This window comes from Tinamus guttatus, unplaced genomic scaffold, assembly GCF_059628265.1.
Source record: "Tinamus guttatus ecotype Peru unplaced genomic scaffold, ASM5962826v1 Tinamus_guttatus_pri_ptg000012l, whole genome shotgun sequence".
Classification (NCBI taxonomy): Eukaryota; Metazoa; Chordata; class Aves; order Tinamiformes; family Tinamidae; genus Tinamus; species Tinamus guttatus.
The window spans coordinates 414,064-440,144 of NW_028288546.1; the positions used below are offsets into that span (position 1 = coordinate 414,064).

The 26,081-nt window shown below is 33.6% G+C and overlaps 1 protein-coding gene across 3 annotated transcripts in view; it reads left to right on the forward strand.

Annotated features, from left to right (window-relative positions):
- CSMD3 (CUB and Sushi multiple domains 3) overlaps positions 1-26,081 on the forward strand; it is a 574,767-nt gene that overhangs the window by 272,351 nt on the left and 276,335 nt on the right. For all 3 annotated transcript variants that reach the window (XM_088523156.1, XM_088523167.1, XM_088523178.1), the window contains 3 exons: positions 4,031-4,152; positions 18,240-18,343; positions 22,389-22,501. In XM_088523156.1, coding sequence (XP_088379282.1) covers positions 4,031-4,152; positions 18,240-18,343; positions 22,389-22,501 — 339 coding nt within the window. The remainder of the gene's footprint in view (positions 1-4,030; positions 4,153-18,239; positions 18,344-22,388; positions 22,502-26,081) is intronic.

Here is a 26,081-nt window from a genome sequence, read left to right on the forward strand (position 1 = left end):
GAAAATCAGTTTAGATTTTCTTCCTGTCTTTATGGATTATTTTTCTTTTTACTGAGTTGGTTTGTTTTCTTGCTTTTATAACTTTACAAAATTTCATTTCCATGAAGTGTTTCAAAACTTCCTGTTATAACTTTACAGAGGTCATGCTTGCATGTGCTTTATATAATTTAGAAATAAAATTACGTGTCATGTATAAACTTCCTTTATAACAGTAGCTTTGTATACTTTTCAGGTCTATTTGCTTCCATTTGGTTCATTTGCCTTTTTTTTTTTTTTTTCAAGGTAGACATGTTCTAGGCTTTGGTCAACTATTTTGCATGTTTCTCAGTTGATATTGCAGAGAACTGAGCTAAATACACCTGCATGTATCATTCACCTGACTTGCATTTAGTATTTGCTTAACTTGTGATTGGTAGAGTTGTCTATTTCAACACTTGTAATTATTGTAGATTTCACAGCAAAACTTCTGGAAGTTTTACTCATGTTAAATAGACTTACTCATGTGAAAAACTGCATTAATTAAATGACTGAGGCAGCACTCCCAAAATCCACTGAAAACAGTTCATTTTTTTCTTTTTTATTTATTTTCTACAGTGCTGTAATAATCAGCACAGAAAAATGATAGCCCCTTCACATTTAGGTGAACTAGCTTATGAGGAATAACTTGAACTCAGAAGGGCAGTCAAATAAATTTATTTGTCATGTGTTTGAGAGATTTTCTACTAATTATTAAAAATAATAATAAAAAAATAGGAGTATACAGTGCATTGCACATGATTGGCAGCATTTTAAAGGTTTCAGAGCTGAGAATGAATCTTAATGTAATCCACACAAAATCAGAGACAGGGAGCATGAGATGGCTATTAAGACCAAGAACAGGTAATAGGAAACAAGTGAAAATGAGGCTATTAAAGGAGAGAATACAGTATTGATGTTCAGAGGCAGATGATTTATTAAGAAAAGAAAGTAATTATATGGAAGGTTTAGTTTTTAATGGGCAAATTGGGTTATAGACTTGAAAATTGTTAGCATATTCTACTATTATTATTATTACAGTACAACATTACTCTTACTACAGTTGTTACTATACGGAAACAACTGATATGCATCTAAAGAGAACAGATGTGATTTATTCATCAGTCACTTGACAGATGCCACGGGATCAATCATACACTAGATAAAGCGCTGAACAAATGCTTTTTTTCTCCATTTGGACTCTTTAGATTATACTATCTCAGTATTGCATGTTGGTGAATTGGAAGTCTTCTAGAACTATAAATAAGTATAGCTTATTTCATCTGTGATGCTTCTTGTATGCAGATGAATGAAGATCCATATTTTTAATGACTCCTTTTCCATCACTGATCTGTTTCCAAAATCAAGTGTCTTTAATTTATGATTTTTGTTTCTAACTTAGTATACAAGACCACAGTCTGTTAGGTATACTTGAGATGAGCATAAGCCTTAGAAATTAGGCATTTAAGACCTATCAATATCAGGGCACTGGAGAAACACAGGCTGTTAGGAGGTGCTTAGGCACCTCCAGCACATGGCTGTGAGGAGGAAAGGCAGCAAAGGCAGCTGCTGCATGGAGGATCTGGTTTCCCATCCCATTCCACACAGCTGCGTGCATGTGCACCTTCACATGGGTCAGCAAATTGGGAACACTCACTGATATTTCCCTCCTTGCTTTCTCTGTTGTCACACACAACACGAGCATTCAAGACTCAGTTTTCTCATTTAGAAACACAGCGGAAGAAAAGCTGTGCTGGGCATCAGTTGTCTTTCCTGCTCAGAAACTCATCTGCTGCAGCACCTGATTCTAAGCAAGGAGACAACCCCTCCTGTCCTCAGTTTGCTGCTCTCAGTAGGCTCCTCTCTGAGGGGTAAAATGCTGTGGGTTGGATGGAAAAGATGAAGACATTATGGGATGGGTGATTCCATTAGACCCCCTTGCTCTGGTAACTTTCCCCTCTCTCCAACGTGCCAAAGCATTTTAAATTGTGTAACACATGAGGATCTCACATATCATGTGTTCTGTGCAGGGAGAACACAGAAAATGTAGCTCACAACACTGGTAATTACCAACTATTGGCAGTCTTTTAACAGTATCTATTTGTACTTGCAAGCTGGTGCAAGTAGGACATAGTTAACCTAGCTGTTAGGTTTATATATCTTGCACAAATGGGCTTGCAAAAAGTCGGTGCTGAAGGCTCTAAGAGATTTACCAGTATTTCATCATGATTTCCACGGCGAGTGCCCTGTCTATCAGCTTTTCATAAAATCATAGAATCATAGAATGGTTAAGGTTGGAAGGGACCTCTAGAGGTCATCTAGTCCAACCCCCCTGCACACGCAGGGTCACCTAGAGCACGTGGCACAGGGTGGCATCCAGGCGGGGTTTGAAGATCTCCAGAGAAGGAGACTCCACAACCTCTCTGGGCAGTCTTCTTTCTAAAGAAGGTTTACTGCCAATTGTGTCTTTTTAAAATTTATTTTATTATTATTTTCTGTTCTGTAAAATACAATAATTTCATTATTTGGATTTTTTTTTCCAATTCCTCTTAAAAAAATCCTCAAATGCCAACCATGTATTTATCCCTCAGTCATTGTCAGCAGCACATAGCAATAATTTAACAGAAAAAAAGCTACATTAATCAATTGTTAATTTTTTTTCTGTGAAATTAGCAAAGTTTTAAATTGTATGTAAACTAAAGTGTTAAGAAGATATTTGGTGTATTTGCAATCCAGACTTGGAGAATAATAATTTTATGAACTAACTGCGTCAAATTTATCACAAGACTTTCATATGATTGCAAAAGTACCCCCAAAAATGTAGTAAATGAGTTAGCACTAGAAATGTAGTGAAGTCCAGAAGCAGAAATGTGACATGATGTCTGGGGAGAGTTTTTTCTTTAGTTTTGTTTTTTAAGGAATGGTAACTGCATTTCTGTTCTGAATGTCATCCCTTCTGGGGATTAGTGGGAGAAGCAATCTCTATCCATGAACAGCTGAGTCTAAATGTATTGGTACTGCTCAACTAAGCACACATTGTGCAAGCAAAGTGCAGTATGACTGTATGGTAATTTTGCTTCCTTTAATCAAAAAAAATAATCAATTAAGTGAACTGGATTCTGCTAGAATCTCAAGTAAGCAAGAATTCTTTTGATTCTGCAGCTGACTTGCTTGCCATAATAATCAGTTCAGAAACAGAATGATAAGCTCATGAGCTGAAGTTACTTGTCAGTTCTACTGCTTAATATATGAAAATTTTGCCATTAGTGCATTAGGAAATATTTGAACCTACAGTAAAACTTTCACTGGCTTCAACAGGCTACAAATTTAGTGCCTAAGTAGTATCATTTAACTGCACAAATAACTCTATCATCTACTTTTTATTTTTTGTCATGTATGACACAGCTTAAAATGAATGAGTATCATTTCTTAATGATATTCTATTATAAAAGATCAAACAGATTTTGATTTGTAAATTAAAGTATCTAGCTGTCTTTAAAAATACTTCTGCTGTTTTGTGAGGACTGAGTTTTACAAGTTCCCTTTAAAATTGTCATTGTTTCAATTGGTTCAATCAAATAGGAAGAAGTAACAGCAGGAAAAAAGTGCTGATGTAGCTGTATGCCAGTAAATAAATAAAAAAATACGCCATGATTAGAGTGATCTTTATCTTCTATATACTCTTCTTTTTCAAGGTAGCTGTTGAATTAATGACATTAGGTACTTCTTAAATGAAAGTGTTTCTTTAAAAATAAATGGAGCAAAGAGTTTCTCCTTGTGTAGTCCCTTCTTTCCTTTGAACGTTCGTGTTTCTGTGTGTGTTTGTGGTTTGGTTTGGTTTAGATTATAAGCTTGAATACAAGAGGGGTGTTCAATCCTGTGTTAAGTAGTTCTGTTTTTGGTCAAAGATATTTTAATCATTTAAATGCTGATGAATATAAATTATAGCAGATTCATAAAACAAATTTTATGCATTTTGTATGTAAATTATAAGATGAACTTTGTGTTTTTGCAGTCAAGACTTGTGGATCCAGTCTTCAGGGTCCTGGAGGCACTTTCACATCACCTAATTTTCCATTCCAATATGACAGCAATGCTCAGTGTGTGTGGGTCATCACAGCTATCAATACTAATAAGGTAAGTTAAAAATTTTTGATTTTGCTTTAAAAAACATAAAAACTTATATAGAGTTTTTATAGGTTTTATACATTTATATAGCTCTAATGGCTTTATTGCTCAATAGCTCATATTTATTATTTGTATGATTTATTTATATAGTGCAACAACTGTATGTATTACATTGCAGAAATTTCTATGAAATGACCAATATTACATACTTTCTTCTGAGCTTATTTTGATTTGTGTATGTCAAGTAGATGTCAGCATACTTTTATGTGTAAATTGATTCCCAGAAGCAAATACTTGATGATATGAAATAAAGTCATGGGTCCAGTTATAGTGTGTATAATCACTTGGGATGCACTGTGTCTAAGACTTTACATGGAGTTTGGCCCTAGTGAGAAATTACTGAAGTTTATGGATTCACTTGTAGTTCATGAACAACGGTTCTAAAGTTTATTTGTAATTTATTTCTCTGAGCCCCTGTATTAAAATATCATGCATTTTATACCTATAATTTAAGCCAAAAACACTTGTAGTTCTGACAATCCTGGATGAATCAAAATAAAGAAATGCTAAATTATGAAAACAGTAGTACTTGAATTCAAAAGCTAGTCACCTGACACCAACAGCTGCATTCTGTTTCCAGTTGTACACTTCAGATGAGCTGAATGTAATGGATTTCTTTAGAGGTAATAAAAAAGAAATTAGCTGTGCAGCTTGGGAGTATTTTACAAATGCCGATGCATATCTGGGTTTGCTGCTGTAGTGGTGTATTCTGCCTCCTAATATTTTCTGTCTTATATTGCCATCGATATCACACTTCACAAATTGACCAGAGAGACCTTAAAAGATTATCAGTTTGAACCTGAACAGTTTAAAAAGCATAAAGTTACAGGTCCTGGTGAAAGTCTAATTCCATTTCAGAAGCCATTTGGTGACACTGCACCATTTCTGCATCAAGCCTTATAAAGTCCTTGTGGAAAATATTATCTCCAAATTATGGATCATTGGAAAGGTTGCAAAGAGGCTTGTTTTTCTTATTCTTAAAACTCTTCAGAGATCCAGTTATTTCACCTGTATAAATTCTAGTACAAAGTAAACATTTTTATCAGAGGTCCTGAGGTTCTCGGATATTTGAAAAGAAAGGTTAAATAATCAAAATATTTCTGTATTTAATTTTTTTTATTAGAAACTCTTCTGAAACTGTGAATACTGCAATAGTAGCATATCAGAATAGCACAAAGACTGTTCTAGTCCGTGGGTGATAAAAATATGTAAGCGTACACTCAGCTTTAAACTTCTGAGTTGTCCTGGTCTCATTCAGCATTTTATTTGATTACTACTTAGTATATACCTATCTGTGCCTAAATGCCAAGAAAGGGCTGTAGATATAATTAGAGTGAAAGATACAGTTAAGAATGGCTCATATAAGTATTAGTTTTTAAGTAAGGCTATATCAAGAATATTTGCTAAGGCACGGTCAGCACCAAATTATGTCTAGAATAAAAATATAAAGAAGAAAAAAAAAGTCCAAGATATTGGTAACAATGTAATTTCTATTTCAAAATATGATTTGTTAGAGACTATCTCTGCACCTCTGTGATACACTACTGAAGGCATTAGACTGAAAAAATCTTAGATTCATTTTGAGAAAATTTATACAAGGAGTTAGCCTGTTTCTGACTGACTTGTTTATAATAACATTTTTTGGACAATAATTATATCTCTTTGGTATTGCAGTGGAATTGCAGACTCAAAGATAGTTACAGAATTTCTGAAATAATGGATAGATAAAAGTTTTATATGTTTTCTAAGAAATAAGTTTCTGACCTGGGCTATCAGTATAAAATATAGTTACCACTGATGAAAACAACCTAGACATGCTAAAGAAACTGACGTTGAGTTCTTAAAAAAAAAAACACCAACACCACCAAAACATTAAGGTGATACAATTTTTATAGTTCTGTCAGCTTATTTTTAACATCTATTGAAGAATCTGTATGCATAATGTTTTTACTGGCACAATCATCGGTTTAATGTGTTCAGTATAGATTCCTGCTGACGTAGCCTTAGTCTCCCCAACAAAATTGTACTTGCCTTGCATGACTGCTAAAAAGACACTACTTCTTATATTTGAGATCTTTTCCAGTCTTAAATCAAAAATACCAAAGACATAATGAAGGTTAGTAATTAGTATTTATTTATAATGACAATAACAAATTATGTCATGGTGCTTATTATAACACATCAATATTTGTATTTTATACCAAGGCCATAAGAACCATAAGTTGAACTTTAAACCTTTCAGAGCTGTTTCTGTTACATCATTTACAATTAAGTAGTTTAAAAAGAGAGAATATTCTAAGTCAGAAAGTAATAGACGAAAAAGAACTCGTCTGGAAATTCAGCTCTGAACAGATGTTGTTCCCACTGTCTTTGTGCCTAAGCCAGGACTGAATCTGGTCAGATTTCTACCCTGGCTGGATTCAGCATTATCGGTTCGGTATCAATATAGATAAAAAAAGATAAATATCTTTGGTCCCAGTCAACCATCTGTCTCCTTAGCTTTTCGCTGTGTTGCAGTTTTCTTGTGCCTTCCTCTGTTAACCAAATGTACCAATTGCTCCCAATTCCTGTTAGCAGTGGACTAATACTGCGCTTCTGATATCCAGAGAGCAATACGGGTTCATTCTTGGGTATGGAGGAAAGGAATTGAAGTCTTTGAAAAGAACATCTAATTTCTTTCAGGCTGCACTGTCATATGTTTTATAATCTCTGTATATGGAAAAGCAATTCCTCAAGAAATTGTCTTTCTGTTTTAGTAGAAATGTTGGAGTTAATTAATCCTCTGGCAAATATTTTAAATGTGGCTAGAGAGGACAATTACTTTATTAGCAGATTTTGTTTGAGAAGAAAAAAAAAAAAATTAAGTGAAGCAAAGCCCATGTGGTTGTCACATGGCCTTCTTGTACATTTTTGCATGATCATTCTTATCAGTGAAGTTCATTTGCTCACAAGAAAATAATTAAAGCTATCCTTAGAAAGAAATCTATGATATACCAAAGCTTTGAATCCAGTGGAAAAAAAAGAATATGAGGTCCATAATTTTGAAACAGAAGTTTTTCCATAGTTATCCATCAGATACCCTGCATAATTTAAAATGTGTGTATTTTCTAAAAGAAAGGGTTTCTAAATGTTTGCAACTGCTGCTGTTGTAAGGAAAATGTTTATATTCTGGATAAATTTTAAATATTTCAGGACAGATGCATATACCTAATTTCCATATAGGATATAATTATATTTTCACTCATTTCTAAAGTATTAACCTTGTAAGAATGTTTTACCCAAATATATTAAAAAAAAAAAAAGGGGAAATTGGTGGTGACCTGATGTTGGTTTCTGTTTGGTTGTGGCTGTGGAAAATCAAAGAGTAAAACTATAAAACCTGCCCTAAAAATAACAGCAAAAAAAGGATATGACACAAGCATGTCAGAAGAACATCAATATTCAGAACGGCAGTCAGGATAAATTGTTGAAATCAAAAATGGATTGGAATTCATACTGCTACATTCACAGAAATACCCCAGTTGATCTCATCAGGTCAGTGCCAAGAATGGATTTCTATTCTGACTAAAGAAGTTGCCTGAAGTAAGAAGGAAGGTAATCTGGCTATATGTCTTAAAGGAAGTGGTAAAACACTGCTCTGGAAGGAAAGTCCTTGAACTTTCTAGCTTTACTGTATTTGCTTTGTTTTTCTTTTGTTATTGATATAAAATATGTTGAAATTAGCACAGACAGAACTTTCCCAATCTCTGTGTATCTGTAGCTCTCAAAAATAAAATCTTTTTTTCTAAAATCTTCTCTGACAGCTCCTCCATAAAATTTCTTATAAAAGAAAATTGGATTTTTTTACTTGAATTAAAGACAAAAATGTCCTCTGTGTTAAAAACATCACTTTCAAAATATACACTGAAATGAATCCAATTAATCTTCTTACTTAAGAGATTGCATTAAAAAATCTTTAGGCTGTCCATATTTATTTTGACAGAGTCACTGCAAAAAGACTTTTCTTTGGATGTCAAATATCTGTTAGGAAATCCCTGATTTGAATTTTATAGCCACGGCTGGGCCTGCCTACAATGTGACAGTTTCCCAGAAACTGCTGAAATAGTTTTAAGCATCAGGGAAACTCCTCACATGATATCCAATGAAAGGCTAAAGAGGTTTATTGAGGAAGTTATTTGTAATTCTGAATATATTTATATAAAATATGTCTCTCATTTTACTATATTTAGGCATTTATATATTAATATTTTTGTTCTTTTCCTCCTCTTTCTCTACCTCCAGATGTTGTTATTCTCCATTATGCTGCCCCCACTCCTTCCCTTCTTATTTCCTCTTTTTGCTACTGAGTTCCTGTGTCTTTTAGGCCACTCTAAGGAGTATGTGAAACAAATTCAGGAAAACCTGAATGCTCACCTTTAATTTTTTTAGAGTTGTGTTATCTCATCAGTGATGGCAAAACTGCCAGCGAGGCATTTTGTGCACTTGCTGTTAAGCCTAAATCCAGTGGCCACACAGATTGATACATATGAACAGTATAAAGCTCAAATAGGCCAGATATCTCATCTCATGAGCTCTGTTTTGTTTAGGCCTTTCGGGAGAAAGCTTAGAACTCATTTTACAGATATCCCAGGCCTGGTGCTTCTTAAGCGCCTGTGTAAGCACCTACTGCAGGTGTTATATAATTAGAAAATATGGGCATTCTTAAGCATACACTAAACGTAAAATACTTCAAGCATAATCTTGGTTTTCATCCATGTTATTCACATATTAAATGAGCACTACATTTATCAATAGAAAATAGGTGGCATTTCATTGACATTATTTTTTTTCTGTTCTGCTCAGAAGTCATTCGGTTTCTCCATAGTGTTAGCAGCAATATTGTTTAGCAACATTTTGATCCTGTGAAAAAAGCTGAGTGATGATACACTGCAGTTCTAAAGACTCTCAAATGGATGTGGAGGAGAATGTCAGCACAGAAGTCAACATAGAATGGAATCTAGCTATTTCTAAACAGGAGATGAGCAGATTCAGTTATAAGGAGCTGGAAAGAACTAATGACTTAGAGGAACTGGAGACAGGAAATGGGTGCATGGGCGGTGGGTTAAGTGTTGGAGAGAAATAGTAAAATAAAGGAAAGGGAGAAATGAAAACAGTAATATTAATTGCAGAGCAATTTGTGCTTTATGCTCCCCTTCTGCATTTTTACTGTCTGGAGATATTGTCATACAATCGTTAAGGTTGGAAGGGACCTCTAGGGATCATCTAGTCCAACCCCGCTGCACACGCAGGGTCACCTAGAGCACGTGGCACAGGACTGCGTCCAAGCGGGTTTTGAAGATCTCCAGGGAAGGAGACTCCACCACCTCTCTGGGCAGCCTGTTCCAGTGCTCTGCCACCCTCACTGTCAAGAAATTTTCCCTTAAGTTCCTGTGGAACTTTTGGTGTTTCAGTTTGTGGCCATTACCTCTACTTCTGTCGGTAATATTCATTCTGAAAGGATGAAATTTCTTTTCTAAATTGTCATATATTATGTCTTACTAAGTATTTACTTACAGTTTGCCTGACTGTAACATCCATGTTTTACGCTTCAGAAATGTGATCTACTGTTAGGGAATGAGTAGGAGATTGCTTTTATTGCAATAATTACAATTGGAAAAAACAGCTCCTGTTTTAGTCATCAGATATTTTACATGCTAGACACAACCTGACTCCTAGCACTTCATTCACCTTTGATTAAAAACGTAGGTAAACTTAAAGGCTGAATTTCAGTTTTCATTCTATTTCACATTTTGTAAGTACTTAAAATTTATCTAAATTATGTCTCCATTGACTTTTCGAATACTTTCTTATATGTATTTATTGAAGAATATGCACACCCAAGCCAGATTTTTTTTAAGATATCAAGGAATTTGGCCCAGAGACTTCCATGAGAAGTTTCCAGTGTAAACAGTTGCTGATAGGTTTTATTTGTTTTTGTCTGAGGAATTTTTGGCAGAAAGACTTGCCACTTTCCTCCATACTTACGTTCACTTGGTTGCTCTTGTAAACGATATTTTTGTAGTATATTGTTCTGCTCAATGAATATATGCCTTTTTTCTGACATCTTATTGAGAAGTAGAGCTACACATAGTTTAAAACAGCTTAGTGTTTGTTTTCTGTGACGTGTCTTCTTTAAAAGCTCATGATTCCATTTTCCTTGTGAACTTGATGCTTGCAGGATCATCCTTTGGGACTGAAGTTACTAACACCACCCCCATCCTTGTCCTCCCTTCAGGATGTCTAGCTTATGCTGTAAGTTAAGCTGACATCAGTCAATGACATCTGTTTTCTTCTCTCAGAAAGACAGGAAAGAACAGACCTTTTGTACTGAGTGCAGGGACATCTATTTTAACTAGCTGCCGAATGGGAGAACGGAAGCAGGTACAAGTCAAGAAGAAGTCTTCACCCCCTTCTAATGACTGGGATGTTCTTGCTCTTCAAGAACTTTTAGTTTTCTTCTGACAACAAATTTACTTATATGGAGGAGAAAAAGGATACTCAGAATTTTTTATCATTTAATAGTTTTGTTTTGTCTTTGTAATATGATTTTTGCTACCTAGACCTCCTACCTTCTGCCTGTAGTGGACTTCACTAATCATGCTTGTTTTTCTGGCCTAGAGTACACTCTTGTAAGTGTATCTGCTTTTTTTTTTTTTTTTTTTCACTGATGTCCAAGTTTACTTGGACATCAGTGAAATGGACTGATGGATTTTACTATGAAAATACCTTTTGAAGTGCCAGGAAATAATACCAGAACATAAAACTCATGGAAAATAACCTATTTAAAATAATTTAAATGAAACTAACTCTACTATATGGTCTGTAATGAGTTTCAACTCTTTTTTTTGCATTTATTAAATACAATCAATAATTCAATGATTTTCATTATTGAATAATTATATATCTCTCTCTATATTATAAATATATATATTTTTTATCTGAGTCACTACAAAATCCCTTCATTTTCAGTCTAGATCTTCACATCTGTTTTAATATCTAATTATATAATTTACTATCTATTTTGGCTTATTTTATTTTATTTTATTTTAATTTTATTTTATTTTATTTTATTTTATTTTATTTTATTTTATTTTATTTTATTTTATTTTTACAGGAGAGAATGAAAGCTTCATGAATTTTTCTTCACAATCCAGAGCTCTTTTTCTGATTTATATTCTACAGAACCCTTCTCTCCCCAAGAAGCTCTTTGAGATGTATGACTCTTTGTGCTAACACTTATTATTTACATTTATTTCCTTTTTTTAACTCATGTAGTTAAATGATCTAAATCTTAGACTTAGAGATGTGAGTGTACCTTTCAATTCTGTGACAAAAAAAAATAATGAGCAAAGGTAAGAAAGTCGACGACAAATGACTAAAATTACTGGTTTACTGTCCTATGAAAAATAAGGCATAACTATATGGCATATAATAGGGAAATTGTGATAATGGAAACAATCTTTAAATTATTTCCTGTGACTATATAATCATTCCATAAATAAGATGTGAAACTGTCTGCTATAAAAATACAGAAAATTTCTATTGTTTGGCTCAAAATTATGAGTGAAAAATAACATATACTCTATATGACCCAATATACATTACTGAGTTAAGGTAACAAACTTACGGTAAGTTAAAGCATTGAACATTGGCACAATAAGCAAAAGATAACCCTGAGTGCCTTAGGACTGACATGTTATTAGAAAGACATATCATTAAATGCTCAGTATCACCCCCCCCCCCAAAAAAAAAATGCCAAAAATCTTCCTGGAAAATCCCCCAATTAAGAGGAAGTACAAAACCCTCTACCATTGAAGAGGGAAAAAAATCTTTATGAAAAAGCTAGGATGTTTTTTATCTCATATTGCTGCTTAAACTTATGTTCATCTGGGAGTCACATTCATCCATAGGTTTCTCAGAGTGGCATAGAGACACTTTTTTTTCCTAAGATATAGGAAGAGTAGACAAAAGCTGGGTTAAAGAAGAGAAAATAGATTGAGATTTTGGGAATTTTGCAATATTAGTGGTTGACTGATCAGCTAAAAGTGTAGGCTCTATTCAAACGATGTTACTGAGAAAAAAAGAAAAAAGAAAAACAAACATGCTAATGCATTGTTCATAGCTGTGTTACATATAAGGAATATTCATGTCCATATTCATGTTCAAAAGAAACATATGTTGTGAGATCAAGTGACTTTACTGGAATTTAGCAGTATTTCACTCTCCAATATACATTTTTTCTTTTGTTATATGTTAACTTTTTGACAGTATTTCAAAACTGTTTTCTCCTTTGTGTTTACAGCTGACCTGTATTTTAAAGAGAAATGCTTTATGTAGATCAGTCTTGTCTACCATGAGTCAACAATAGGTTAACTGACACAGTCAGTAGACTTTGTATATTAGACTTTCTCTGCAGTTAATGAAGACATACTGGTATCACTAGAATTTCAAATCCTAATTTACTGATTAATTATTTATCCTAAGAGGTATGCTCAGAATAAGAAAGATGAATTTCTCTCTCAAATAGCTTATCTTTTCAGAAAAGCACCAACTGTGAAGGCAGTGTAAGTGAAATTTTTTGACTGGAGGTCTAATAGTTAGATTACTAAATTTTACTAATATTAATATTACATAATATTACCTCAGTTTTATAATGAATGATGGATTCAATATATTTTCCTACCAAAACCATTCTTCCATAATCAAATATATTAATAACACAATTATTTTGACAGAGAGAACTGTTTTTCTATGGAAAATTATGAAGGTAAAGCCTATCAATCAGACAGAAGGATTTCATTAGTTTTTACAATCTGATGCAAATGCACATCATTTACTAACTGGGAAGTCATCAGTCATCCTCAGCAGAAAAGCAATTAACAGACCTGAGGACTATAGATAGGTTTTCTTTTCTCTTCCACCAGTGAAAAAGAAAGCCAGATGATTCCTTTTGATTGATGAACAAAGGATGAGCATGACATTTTCAACTGCTTAAAGGATCTTTTTTTCATATAGTAGAGTTAGAAACTGATGAAAATAGATATCTTATGGATAAGTGACACTGGAGTGCACTTCTTGCTGTTGTTAGTATGTTTCGACTGGTCATACGGTGTTGTTGTTTCCTTAAATGCAAGATAAGGTTGTGGTTGTTGCAAAAATTAATTTCCTTGTAGATCAGTAATAGACTCTGGTACTAGGGAAGAAAGAGGCAGGAATTTCCAAGTTCAGCCTTTCTCCGTCTTATTATCTGTTAGGTACAGATGTCATTCCTGCTTCACCTTAAATTTCAGTTACTGATCAGTCAGTTTCTCCACTGCCTGGATCAAAAGTTCTGTCATCTTCTCTAGTGGCTGAAGAAAAATGTGTGAAAATAAGTAACTTGTTTTTAACATTAAGTAGTAAGTTTGCAGAGGCGTAGTGTGGCAGTAAAGGTTACAATAACTGATGTGAGAAAATGTGGCAGAATCTGACCATAGTGTTTGTAGTTCAGAGGCAAGTGTCTGAACATGGCTGATGAGTAGAAGATATTCATAGCTCAGCTACAGATGACTTGGATGCACATATTTCATTGTGACAGTGGAGAGACCTTTGAGCTGTATACAACTGTGCTGTCAGCTGTATTTGATCTGTGTACAACTGTGCTGTGAGAATACTTGTGATACGCATACATCTATGGACTCCCTCTGTCCTGAGATAAATGTTAAAAGGTGCGAGCTAGTAGACAAATTTATATTGTTGGGAAAAAAATGGATGAACAAACATACTGAAGCAAAAGCCAAGGTGTTAGCTTAATTATTGATTTGCATTTCTTAATTTCTCAAAATGGATGCTATATTGACAGTTTACTTCACCTGTATAATTCATTATTAATATTGGGTTTTGTTTGCTTTGTAGGCAGTTGTATTTAAAAGAGCATTTCTGTTTTGTAGAATACTTCGTCTCCAAGTTACAGAGGATCGTTAAGTGCTGAGACTGTACTTTTCAGATTAATCAGTGTCAGAAGCTCTTATTATACATGCAAAACAATTTAATAAAGGTTAAAATTATATGCAAACAGAAAACTATAGCATGTAAATCAAAATTATATATATATACGTGTTTTTAAAGGTGCTGTCCTACTATTGTAAAATTTTCAGGCAATATTTATTCTGACGGTGGGTGGGTGGGAAGGGATTCATATTTGTTTTTTTGTCTTTTCCGAAAGCAATAATTCTGAGTGATATTTATAGGTAATTGATTGAAGGATTTGTCTATGATGCTGAGAACATAATTCGTCTATTTGTAGAGTTGAAATTATCGGTAACCATTGACATGATGCTGTAGCATATCCTATCTGGTCTTCAGTTACCTGTCTGTAAGGGCTCAATTCTGATAATTCCCTGCTTTGTGTGGATCTTTTGGCTGCTTTAGGGCACTGCAAACATACATTTAGACAAGTGCATTCAGTTTTAGAGGTCCATATTGTAGACATGCATATGAAAATGCCTGGTTTTACTTTCTCTCACTGAAGAGAAATAAGTACTTCCAGATGATAATTGATTTCCTGTGTGTTATCTACCTTTTTGACAAGATGGAATACATCCTAGTAATATTTTCTCTAGGAATAAACCCACTGATTATTAGTAAGACATCATCAACTGTAGACATTTACACTTTAGATGTGTACTGTTAAACATAAAGATCCTATTGCTAATGAAAATGCTCAGAAACATAGGATTTTCCAGCGCAAGTAGTGAGTATTTATCTTCTGTAACTTGTCAGCACCTTTGAGTGTCACCTTGTCTCCAATATTCTAAGTATACTCTCCTTTATTGTTCTTTCCCCACCACCCCACTATTTAAAAAAAATGTTCAATAGTTTATATAATAGTTAGTTAATATAATAGTTTTACTATAGATCTGCTACCTAGATATTTTGAATCATATTGAATATATGTAATGTGTCATTATTGGCAGAATTGCTCTTCACTGTTCATATTCAGCTTACGTCCTTATCTTTTGGATTTTGTAAGTACTTATCTGGGGAAAATAGATTCATAACATTTTAAAGAAACATTTTCATAGTTATTTTGCTAGTAAAATGTCAAATTTTATGCAATAAAACATTCCTATATATCCAAAAATATTTTTAGATTACATTTGCATTGGAAGCTTTAGGATAACAGATGTACATATGGTAATACATACAGCTTTAAATCTTTACACTTCTACTTCAGAAACAGTTTTGGAGCACATACTTGTTTCTCTTAAGCATCATTCTTTTTACATCCTAGTTTTCAGTGTATTTCAAAATTTAAAAAGTTGAGTACACCACCTGGAATCTATATACTTTCTTATAAAATTTTGGTATTTGGGGAGCTATTTCTACCAAGAACTATACATTCAATCAACAATCATATGGAACAGAGATCAAAATCTATCACCGTAATTTTTGAAAGGTTGTTTTTCAACTGGAAGGTTTTTTTTTTTTTTTTTTAAAAAAAAGAATAATATTACCTTGTGATTTACTTTCACATTAAACTAAGTCAAGGATGCCTACTATCTTTAGTCTTTCATTTACAGCTCTTTTATTCAAAACACAAAACTTTGTGATACAACTGACTAGAATTGTACTTTGACAAATCATTTATTGTTGTGTCATTTTTGAAGTTACTCACCCATTTTACCTCTGTTTTTATTGTGATAGGATCCAGTACATTGTTCATCTAAATACTGAAGTCAACCAAATGCCTTTTCACTATTTTGAAAAGGAGAAAAAGGAGAAAAAAATCAATATAATGAGCACAGCTAAGGCTAGTCATCTTGGGTTTTGGTTGAGTTTGATCAAACTAAATCAGACGCTATAAAACAAAAATTGTGAAAAATATCTCTTATCCGTGAGGGTACTTGTTTACTTGCATTCAGGCCCATTTGCATAGCTTTCAAGTACATTGTTTTTTGCACTTGGCATGTCAAAGATAAACAGCAGAGGATAAGTTCCCAGAAAACACAACATAGTTCTTTACAGCTGCAACATAGAAATGCTTGTGTACTGCCTATCTAGTTAACAGGTTTACTGCCTCTTGAGTATCAGACGTTGAAAGCTTCCCATGGCTATTTGTTACTCTTGATTTGTTTGTGCAAATTCCCTTCATTATGATCTCTGAGTTTCAGTCAACAAGCACTTTTTACCAAGTACTGTAAATCAGTGCAGGAGTGGTATGGTAAGGCTAGGTTGAAGTGGATAATAGGTTACAGTCAGGTGCTTCTGAGACTATTCCAAAACACTTCAATTTACATTGTAATATGGCAGGAAGTTTTACTGATATCCATTTCTTACTCTCTTCCAGAAGAAGAATTCCCAATACTGAATATGACATAATCTCTGGAGCTATAATTTTTTTTTTCAATTTGTAAAATGTAAAAATGTAATCCAATTTGCAGTTCCTGTCTTTTTTTTTTTTTCATTTTTGAGCAATGTAATAAAATAATGAAAGAGACCTTACTTTTCTTCTTCAGTGAAAGGAGAAATTTTATTGAACCTTAATGGTTCAAAGAATACTTGGGTAAGGAAAGAACACTTGTAAAAGAACTAATATTTCCCTTATCTGCACCTCTTCCCTCATCCCTTCCTCATATCTTCTTCCTCTCTAGTGACATGTGCTTATAATAGGATATTGCACTGAATTAAAGAAAAACTATTTTAGGTTTCTGAGATGTGATTTTTTCTTATAAAGCCAGGTACTTCAGTTATTAAATATATATATGTATATTTATCAATTGAGTTGTACTCAGGCATTACAAAATATCTTGAAAATATTAAAAACAGTTGTTTTTGCACTTAGACAGTAATTTGAAAATAAGAATGAGAGTAGGTAATCTTTAATAGAATACGGAGTTAGAGTTCAGTAGACAGTTCATTAAGCAGTTTTTCTTAACAACTTGAATATGTTGTCTCTATGGTTACAAATGTCACTTTTCTGTGATCTACCACTGAAGCATTGATTACTGGTTGCATAATGTATTTTACAGTTAATAACTAAAACATACTTGAAATACTAAATGTATTTTCAATAACCAAAGTGTGCTTTTGTAGGTAGGGATGGGGGCTGCTGGGGTCCTGTCGGGTCCTGGCATTGAGATCCCATCACCCGTCCCAAGGGAGCAGGGTCTGGGCAAATGAAAAGAAAGTCATGAATGATTAACAATAGTTTTTTTTCAGAAACCTCTTTTAAAATATGTCCTTTTTCAAAACAATTATTAGAAGCCCAGTGTAATAAAGTAAATTGAGTTTTCCTGAATGTGGTGTTTATGCAGCAAAAAAAGATATTGCATTATATACATGGAAATTTGAGGAATCTGTGTTATTTTCCTAAAGAAACAATTAATGTAATTAATATATAAGTGGGAAAACAAAAACAAAACAAAACAAAAAAAAACACTTTATTTTCTTTTGTAACAATTTGATTGAATTTTAGTCTCAGTGAAAAATTCACTGTATTCTTAAAATGGAACTGAAATTACTGTCCATATTCATTATATATGCACACTGCAGTTTAGATTGCAAGATATAAAATAGACTCATGTTTCTGATAGTTGCCTTTTATTCAGCTTCACAAAACAAAAAAATACCTCTACCTTTGGTTCAGGTTTATCCTTCCTGAACCAGATTATAGATGTCTGGAGTAAATTATGTTCCTCACCTTCACTAAATTTACTTGGCGAAGTACAATTATTCACATGTTATTTGCAGACAATTGCATGGCATGGAGCGCAATCAATTAAGTTGCCCTTTAAGGATAACTTACCAAAATGTAATGCAATTTTTGGTACTATATTAAACATGCAACAGCTGCATAAGTGAAACGTCAGTTCTGTATGTAACTCAGCATACTAAGCACCTTATAGTTACTATAATTCTATGTTTCTTGAACCAGAAAAAGCTGTTGAAAAGCTTATTTACGAGGCCATCTTGAAGCACCCGTTTTTAAAAGTATACATTTGCTTTCTTTTTACTAGGTTATTCAGATAAATTTTGAAGAATTTGATCTGGAGATTGGCTATGACACACTGACAATCGGTGATGGAGGAGAAGTGGGTGATCCTAAAACTGTGCTTCAAGTGTAAGTCTCTTGCATTTATACCTGTGTGTATTACAGAATGTGATTGTTTGATGACTGGAAATAATGATGAGAAAGAGATAATTCCTAACAAAAACTAATCTTACCGAGCTTCTGAAAGTTCTTAATGCTGGCAGGTTAATACGTTATTTTATTATGAACTTACCGGTCTAATATGAGAAAGAGATGGATTGGACAATAAAAGAAAAGATAAACTAACATACTTTTAAAGAGACACATTCAATCTCTATTTTCATGTGTACACATGCAAATTTGTAGAGCCTACTATGCTTGCTTTGTAAGTGGGTTTTCATTTAAATAGTTATCAGAAAGTGGTTGAAAATAAGTAAATGTTCTACTTCCACCTATTCCAGCAACCTTGCTTTGACAAAAGATGTATTGTAGGAATTTGACTTCCACGTGCTTATTGACTATGGTAGATAGGCCCAGAAAATGAGCTAGTATAGTGAAGAAATAATTACAGAGAAAATCTGAGTAGGAAAAATATAGTAAATGACTCTGTTCAGATTTTTTAAAATGTTAATATTGATGTATAATTAATATTAATACATATGTGTATATACTTGGAAATGTCTGACATATTGGGGAAGAATGATGTAATTACAGTGTTAAGCCTATTATTAACATAATGGAATTCTGAATCATTTTATTTTAGCAAGGAATTACAATTGTCATGAGACTCATTTACGTCTTAATGTATATGATAAGATGTAAAGAACTAGGCAAATATATTTTTTTTCCAAAAATTATGTAGAAGGCAGAATATAATTGAATATTGCTAAAAACTTGTAAATATTTGCTTCTCTGAGCTATGCAAATGCTGTTTGGAATATCAGGCATCTCAAATAAATAATCTATTGTATGATGTAGTTTTGGATGGCACATTTTAAAATAATTATCTTTCTTCCAGCAAATTGTTAATTGTTTTGAATGTGACTGCCTTATTTTTAAATCATGTGAAAATGCTTATTTATCTTTCAGTTTATCAAAATTAGTCAGGAATTCTTCCCAAACATTTATTCCCCTGGCTTTACTGGACACTGTTGGATAGGAAAGCTGAGAACCCAAACCTGAATTTAAGCAGCATTTAGATAGAATTATGCTTCCTAAATCTACATTGTAGTCTTGATATTTCCTGCTCTGCTGGTGCTAGACATGGGAGTAGATTAACTTCAAAGCCATTTCAGGATTTGTCATTAAATTTCCCTGCATGCTTACATATACCCGCTTCCAGGAACATGAACAGTTCCTTAAGCCTAGTGAGCTGGGGACCTAATGAACTGATCAGAAAACAGTTGTTGGACAAGGTAAACTGATATGAAGCTGTTCCTAGTGCTTGCCCATGAAACCAAAACTTTCACAAGAAGGATCATGTAGAAGGTTTAATACTAAGGCCTGAAGGGGAAGAGGAAGAAAAGGAAGAAGAAATAGTGGTTCCTGCTTCCTACAGCAGTCACAGCACTTTTTCAGAATGTTGGGAGATCTGGTTTCAGGAGCTTGCCCAGACAGTTGTTGTGGGTCACTCTTCATCTGGGTACACCTTGGCACTGGCTGCTATAACACGTTTGGAAAATCCAGGCAGCGATTGGTACGCGTGCTGTATTGGGTGTACATGTGCATGCACTCCATCTCCCATACTAGGGATCATCTTTAGCAAAAGGCAAGGAGAGTGTCAGGCTTCTGAACATCCTCTAATCCACTCTTGGCTGATCTGTCTCAGCAGAAATATATCTCACTACTATGGGAGAGAGGTAATTTTGGAACCCTTATGGAAGAGTTGGAATTTGAAAACACACTGCTGAGTGATACGATAGAACTGATAAACTATGTAATAAAATAAATAAACAAATAACTAAAAATTGAAAAAGAAGGCCTCCTAATCATTATCTATTCATCCTTACAGTGATTGCTACATATTTTTTTTAAAGGGAGGTATAAGAACTTACCTCCAGGATAGGAATCTAGGCAATGAATACAGAGCAGAATAAGTCCCAGACCCCACAAGAGAAGACAGGATAATTCACAACCTCGGTTTCACTCTTTATTTTCTTAAGTAGCTTCCTTTATATAATACTGCTTTTTCTGGATCTTACTGATTTACATCCCCAAATTCTTCCCAAGTGTATTACAGACAGTGCTAAAAACTTAAATCAGGACTCTGCAGGATTCTTCACAGGTCTTGCAGATGCTGCAATTACAGATAACTCATTTCCTTTTACAATGGGAGTTGGAAGGCAGCAGAGAGGAATTTTTTCATGATGCAATATTTTGTTAAAAAACATGGTCTCTGAAAACTGCCTAGAGAAAAAAAAAAGTAGAAACAAGTATTTATAACTGTTTTAACAAAGCAGAAATTATGAACATTTCTATCCTGTATATCATAGGAATTGTCCTCTGTGACATTACTTAGAGACTGATATTCCCAATGGCCGTGGCCAAAATCTACTACCTCTCACCAGTGACAATTGGTGCTCTGTTGGTCATTACAACAGTGTTGTTTCTAATGGAGGGACAGCCTGTTAATCTATTAATTTGGCAAAGTCTGAAATCACAGAAGACAGTTCCCGTAGAGTAGGAATGAGCAGTTAGTGCATTATTTTATTTTGGCCAGGCGGTTACTTGTTCAGTTCTGGCAACAGTTGCTGTAGTAGCTCCATCTGTGAGCGCAGATGTGAGAAATTGCCATGAATTTTTCCCATAGCACATTATTTTATAGAGCAACAAGCTAAAATAGAGCAGAGGAGAGATCTAAAATTAACTACAAAATATATTTTAGATAGACTATTTGAAGTTTCAGCTTGTTTTAAAGAATGAGTACAAGTGGTGAAGGAAAAAAAAAAAAAAAAAACCACCTATTTTTACGTGATCTTGTGCTTGTGTTCCTAACTTTGCAAGAATGGGAAATGTGTTGCTACTTTCCATCATTCTATTGACAATGAGCCAATAACTCTTGGCCAATAGCAAATCAGAGACAAAGCCTTTTTGTTTTTTGAAAAAGAAGAAGAATGTAATTTGTAAAACTGCAGGTTTCAGAATGCTTTGTTTTTACTGTCACAGTATTTAAGAATCATTCAGCAAACCAAATGAACATGTAGATTCCACTGACCTCAGTTTTTTATACTATGATAAGAAAAAAAAAGTTATAATTCATGTGTTTATGTATGGATGGCCTGTATCACTTCAGATACCTTGTGGGGTTTGAAATAGAAGTCTTGCAGACACAGAAGTTGCAGAAGTCTTGTGTCCTACTGGAACAGGAGTTAGAGAACAGTTACATCTATAGAAAAGATTACTAATTAGTTACTCAATGTCTGACAACTTTGGAAAGTCTTAAAGTCCTGACATTCTTGTTAATGAAGGAATGACACATACCTTCTTCCAGCACTGTAACAGAGGCGATGAAGGGAGGTAAAAGAGTGTACAGAATAAAAGGGTATTCATAGCCATATTGTTATTTAAGAAGAGAAGCCTCATCTTAAATATGGGATGTCTGTGGCATTGTTGTATACCAGATGGGATAGTTATATTCCAGTGAAAACCCATTCCTGAAGAACAGATACAGTGCCTTATCAGCTCCTGCTGCTCTTTGATATATCTGCAAGTATTTGAGACATGTATGCAGGATTGCCCGCAAAGATTCAGGGTGAGGAGAGATACATGCTTTTCTGGACTACTAACTGAAGGTGAGGTGAGATCCTTCACTATATTCCAAACAATACTTTTCTTGTATTTATGGATTTCTATCAAAACTGTAGCTAGCTTTGAGAGCTATATCAATATATATTATTATATAAAATATGTTATTCTTCAACAGTTATTTATATTCCTTCTGTCTTAGATCAAAGTGCCAATAACGCAAAAGTAAAAATTATCTGGTTCTTTAATATTTAAAATCTGTTTTTTTTCCCTATACTTGTTTATGGTGTGGTTGTCTTTTCAGTCTATAATTAAAGCTTCCTTCTTGGCTTTTATCTCTGTTAAGAAAGTCTAAAGTACAATGACTTTACACTGATTTTGCTTTCTCTAGGTTAACTGGGAGCTTTGTACCAGATTTGATTGTGAGCATGAGCAATCAGATGTGGTTGCATCTTCAAACGGATGAAAGTGTGGGTTCAATTGGTTTCAAGGTTAACTACAAAGGTAACAATATATAATTGGAAGCAAATTTAACAGTACACCAAATAAGACCAATATTATGAATTGTTCTTTTGCATTAGAGGATGCATTCTTTTCACAGTTCTGTTGTTTTTTTTTTAATGCAAGAGAATGCAAGGTCTTTGAGTAGGAAATAATAGTCAAAATAAGCTTGTTCTCTTAAAAGCTCTTATGTCCTCTGAAATTGCATAACCTTTATGTAGTGTCCTTAAAGGAATCAAATCCAAGAAGTTTTACATTCATTTTTTGTTATTTCATGTCGAAAAATATTAAAATGAAATAATTCTTTGACTATTTAAAGCTGAATGCATAAACATACATTTCTTACATTCTTTTGAAAATTTGCCATGCTTATCAAAACAAAATATCAGAAGCCTAGGGTTGGAATTATCTAGGAATTTTGGGTCCAGACAAAGAAAAGCTTACATTATACTGTTGTTCTTTACTGTCATAAAATGCGAGAGTTCTATAATAAAAAACAGGTGTTGCTATCTGATGCCTCTGGAAGAAACTCAAAGTTTTATACAGCATTAAACATAGTATCAAGCAGAGAATTAAGAATAAAAATAGATATTGTTTTGTATTATTACAGAAGTATTTTTATTTATTGAGTTTGCATTAGATATACCATCTTAGTTTCATGTACTTAGAATACATACTTTTTAAAATGATATGTTTCCTGCCTGTTCTTGAAGCAGATAATAGGCTATATCATAGTTATTTAACAAAACAGAGGAAGAAAGGCAAAAGTCAAGCTAATAACATAGCTAATATACATAATAATGTATATGAGAAATGAAGTAGATTTTGTGTTTTGACACTTACTGATGCTTTCGCATAAGCTATTGCCCTTCCCTATCCAAATTTTTAATCAGCCCAAATAAATTCTCAGGATCACCAAATGAAAATAAATAAGATTTAATATATGATTTGGAGAAGAAAAAGAATCACTGAGGTACATCATCCTGTGAAAGGAATGGAGTGATGACAAGGAAATAGGATAAGTAATAGAGTGTACTTAGTAGCGCAAAAGAGTGAGAAGACCCTTAAAACAAATTGAGGAATGATGAATGGAAAGGCTTATGGGAAATAAAGCTGCACAATATGAATTGCTGTGTCTTTCTCTCCTTAAGTTCCTTTTGACTGTTTGAGTATGGTAAGCTCAGTAACGACAAGACACAAGTGCAAGAATATTTATGCATTCATGCTATTCAGATGATTACGTCAGAATAAGACTAGGATTGGAAGAGTTTATTACTTACCAGTTTATAACTTACTAGTTATTAAAATTCAGGACTGCTACATTCCTAGCAGTTGTTGAAGGGGAAAAAATGGTCAGTCGAAAGACATTTTTTTAAAAAATAGAGACATGTAATTTATGAATATAGCAAACCATGGCTAAGTGGGAGAAGGACTTCTTTTGATCTGAATTTGAAATAATTTGCGCAGCTCAAGTAGTTGTTTCCTTTATTTACACAACTCTTTTTAGTAAAATAATTTTACCTACAATAATTTTAGTTTGCAGAGGGCAGAGGATTACTGCTATGCTTTGTTTTATTCATGAGTTACACTTATTCTTAGAAACAGTGGTTCTGCAAGAATAAAATTAATTGAAATTGAAAGGTAGAAGGAGATAGAAAGAGTGAGTACTCACAGAGTCTCATCTCCATATAATCAACTACCTATCTGATTGCATATCTCTCTGAATCGTGAGGATGTTTTTATCTCTTTGCCTACACTGATACTTTACACTAGCTCACCACATAACATTTGAATGAATCAAGCTTTCAACACTGTTTGTTTGTTTTGTTTTGTCTGGATTATGGTACTAGATTTTTATCAGTTACCTTTGCTTTGATCCCTGAGAGAGTATATTTATTCATTAGAGATAAGAGCATTGGACAATATTCCCTTCAGCAAGATGCCTTTCTTTGAAATCCTTTCTGGATACAATAGTAGATTCTGAACAGAGATGTCTAATTGGATAATATTTTGTATAAAAAGCTGGTTTATAAAGTAAGATTATATAAACCAGCTTTGGAACTAACTTGGGAATTTCTTAAAAGCAATGTGATTTCTAGGAGTCCAAGTAAAAGTTTAAACCTACTTTAAGGAACAACATGAATTACTACAGTGCATGCCAAAGATTATTTTATTTCTTTTTAATAGAACAGATCAAATTATATTCCTAGAGCTTGGCTCCTTTCACCTCACAGCTCCTACTATCCATTCCAAGATTCAGAAACGTAACTGTGGCTTCTGATACTGTGTTTATTTTTATATATTACATACATAAATCTTGACAGTTTCTGTTTGCATAAAAGTGCATCCAAATTAGCATCTCAGATTAGATCTGGCAGTGTACTTTTGGAGTAAACCTTCTGATCATGCCAACTCCCCTTGCTTTGGTTAACATAATGGAAAAATCTTGAAATGCACCTAATATCTTGTTCTGAAGTAATTCAGAGGATGCACTTGAACAGCATTCCGGAGGCACTACAGCTGCTAATGGACACTCAGTCCAATTTGCCCAAAATAAAACACTAAAACAAGCTGAAACTTTTGTTAATAATATGGGTATTGTATCTTCTATTACTTCATCCTAAAAATTGTCATGTATTGGAGAAAATTACTAATGTATCTGATACAGTACGTGCAAATAGCCAGACTATTTGCCTGTTAAAATGCTTTGTTGGCTAAATATTTGCCCAAGTCTCAGCTAAGAACAGAGGAAGCACCGTAATGCATGTCTCATGCCATCAAGATTTGTAATGGATTTGTAAAAGGATTTGTAAAGATCTGTAGAAAATGAACAATGCTTCAATATGGTGGATATTTTCAAGAAAGTAGATTGTCCTACAAGGAACGTGAGAAGAGGAACAGAAGGCTGTGGGATATTGTGCCCATTTACCCTATGTCCCCCAAAAGAGTGTACTTGCCCAAAGTGTGAGATGGAAGGTTGACTACTTTCCGAATAGAATAGAATTGAATGCACTGTATCATTTGTCATGAATGTGTGACCCACCAAGTATTGTTCCTGTTTGCTTTCTCCTTTTCCAATACACTTCATGTTATGTAAGTGGAAAGACTGAAAGTGAATTGTTGAATGCTTTGTCATTCTCTAATTTAGGAGGTTTTAAGTTGAAAAATTATTTCAAAACTATGTTATTACAGGAACTAACAATTTATTCTGTTTTGTGTACGTGCCATTTGAGAAAACCTAGTAAGTATTTGTGAAATAATAAAAATCTTTGGTCTCTTCTAGACTTAATGATGTTGCATATGGAATCATTTTATGGTTTTAATCTGTAGATGTCATTACTGTTATTTAAATGAAAAATAATGATTCAAATAATCACCAATCTACTTAGGAAAGTAGAAACACACGGGCTAAAGAGAAATGCAAGCCCTGGTCCCTGGTTCAGTAAAGGCATATATATATGCAAGTATATATATATGTATATATACACTTCTTCCTGCATTATTGTGGATTATTGTAGGATTATTGTAGGATGTCTTCATGTTCCAGATCTATGTGTATACATTCTGTATTTATTGTATATTT